The sequence below is a fragment of the Cebus imitator genome, unplaced genomic scaffold, assembly GCF_001604975.1.
Source record: "Cebus imitator isolate Cc_AM_T3 unplaced genomic scaffold, Cebus_imitator-1.0 Scaffold215, whole genome shotgun sequence".
Classification (NCBI taxonomy): Eukaryota; Metazoa; Chordata; class Mammalia; order Primates; family Cebidae; genus Cebus; species Cebus imitator.
The window spans coordinates 3,264,584-3,267,193 of NW_016107530.1; the positions used below are offsets into that span (position 1 = coordinate 3,264,584).

At 41.4% G+C, this 2,610-nt stretch overlaps 1 protein-coding gene across 1 annotated transcript in view; it reads right to left on the bottom strand.

Annotated features, from left to right (window-relative positions):
• Window positions 1-2,610, bottom strand: part of KIFBP (kinesin family binding protein) — a 40,000-nt gene that overhangs the window by 20,179 nt on the left and 17,211 nt on the right. The window contains exon 2 of the mRNA XM_017548932.2: window positions 1,388-1,486. Within this exon, the coding sequence (XP_017404421.1) occupies window positions 1,388-1,486 (99 nt within the window). The remainder of the gene's footprint in view (window positions 1-1,387; window positions 1,487-2,610) is intronic.

Sequence of the window (2,610 nt, forward strand, 5' to 3'; positions counted from 1 at the left end):
GGGGTTTCACCATGTTGCCCAAGCTGGTCTCGAACTCCTGACCTCAAGAGATCTACCTGCCTCAGCCTCCCAAAGTGCTGGAATTACAGGCATGAGCCACCATGCCCAGTGATATTGATGGATTTTTAAAGCAGATAGATGTGACAAATAGTAATCCACAGCAAAATATTGTGCCTGATAATTTCTCTTTCATATTAAAAAAAGTTTATTAAAGAAACAGATGGTAACACAGTGGCTTGTCACCTTTACATGCTGTGACCCCTAAAGTGAGAGTTTTCAGCATTGGCTCCCCAGACCCCTAGAAGTTCTACAGCATCTCTTTTGTACTACTGAAGTGGGGAAGAAGGAAGAATCTGTAGTGGACTGGGCTCTGGGTTCTTCTAACCTCCTTAACCAGAGTAACTCAATCCATTTTATTTTTTTGAGACAGAGTTTTGCTCTTGTTGCCCAGGCTGGAGTGCAATTGCACGATCTCGGCTCACCACAACCTCCACATCCCAGGTTCAAGCAATTCTCCTGCCTCAGCCTCTCGATTAGCTGGGATTATAGGCATGTGCCACCACGCCCAGCTAATTTTGCATTTTTAATAGAGATGGGGTTTCTCCATGTTGGTTAGGCTGGTCTCAAACTCCTGAACTCGGTGATCCGCCCACCTCAGCCTCCCAAAGTGTTGGGATTACAGACGTGAGCCACCGTGCCCAGCCTCAAATCAATTTTTATATGCTGTATTTTCAGAAGGGTTTCACAGGTAAAAAAAAAAAAAAAAAAAAAAAAAAAAAAAAAAAAAAAAAAAACATTGAAAAACTATTGCCCGAAGCAATGGTTCTCAAAGTACAGTACAGTACAGTACTTAGGACAACAGCATAAGCATCACTGAGGACCTTGTTAAAAATGCAAATTCCTAGGCCTCACCCCAGAACTACTAAATCAGAGACTGAAAGCCCAGTCTGCTATGCTTTCACAAGCTCTCCAGGAGATTTTAATGGGTGCTGTCTGAGAACCACTGCTTCAAAGATTTCAAATGTTTTGTTAAAGCAGTTCTTGCTTCCGTCAAATAGTGCTATTTTCATTGAAAACCAAAACAGAATGTTTAGATTATAAGTACAAAAACATGCAAATAGTATTATGGGATAACATTAGAATAGTATTTCTTTTATAATTATATTTAGACTAGGTTGCCATTATGTCCTATCCAAGGATTATTTTTTTAAAACCCCAAAGTCCTTAATATGCAATAATTTCAGCTATGTGACTTCCCAGATAGCTCTATAGAGAAGTTCCTGTGCACAGTGAAGAGTCACACCAATATTACAAATGAGGAATTCTTACTATCAATTCTTGACTAGTTTTCAATCAAAACTTAAAAATTATCTGACATGTAACATACCTCTTTCATATATTGATTATATAGTGCTTCTGATGACTCTAGGTAAGCCTGTGCAGTTTCAATTTCTTCTCTTTCAGACCACAAGATACCCAGGTTATTCTGGAAAATAAGGAAAAACAGAAACAAACAATAACATAAGACTTCCAATTAAAGTAACTTTCATAGTTTTAAAGTCAATACTTACATATCAAATAGTGGAGTTGGATTACCAATGAATTAATTATTCCCAATGATACTAACCTTATGTAGTACAGCAGGTAGCTGCTAAAATGAACCCCCAATGACTCCTGCTTTCTGGTATTCATGCTCTTAGGTAATCTCTTCCCCTTGAGTACAGGCTGGTTTTACTGATGTGCTTCTAATCACTAGAATATCACAGAAGTTATGGAAAGTCATTTCCAAGATTAGCTAACAAAACCCTTGGCTTTCTTTTTAGGTGCTCTCTCTTGCCTTGCCTGCCTTTTCTTAGAGAAGCCAGCTGCCATGTTGTGAGCCACCCTATGGAGAGGCCCATATGGAAAGGCAATGAGACAGTTCAACAGTCTGAGGCCCTCAGTCAAAAATCCTGTGAGGAAATGACTCCTGCCAACAACCATGTGAGTAAGTTAGAAGTGAATCCTCCTGCCGTCTCAGCCTTCAAGTATTACTGTGAGCCCCAGCAGGTCAACAATATGATGAAGGCCTTTGAGTAATTGGCAATCAGCTGAGCCATGCTGATATTTCTGAGATAACAGACAAAGATGAATCAGAAACACATAATGCTTTCAAAACACTACACTCTCTTCCAGAGGCCTTTTTTTAAAAAAAGAAATACGCTCACACCTGTAATCCCAGAACTTTGGGAAGCCAAGGTTGGCAGATCACTTGAGGTCAGGAGGTCGAGACCAGCCTGGCCAACATGGTGAAATCCCATCTCTACTGAAAATACAAAACAAAATTAGCCAGGTGTGGTGGCAGACGCCTGTAATCCCAACTACTTGGGAGGCTGAGTCGGGAGAATTGCTTGAACCCAGGAGGTGGAAAGTTACAGTGAACCGAGATTATGCCACTGCACTCCAGCCTGGGTTACAGAGTGAGACTCTGACTCAAACAAAAAAAGTATGTATGGCCGGGCGCGGTGGCTCAAGCCTGTAATCCCAGCACTTTGGGAGGCCGAGGCGGGTGGATCACGAGGTCAAGAGATCGAGACCATCCTGGTCAACATGGTGAAACCCCGTCTGTAC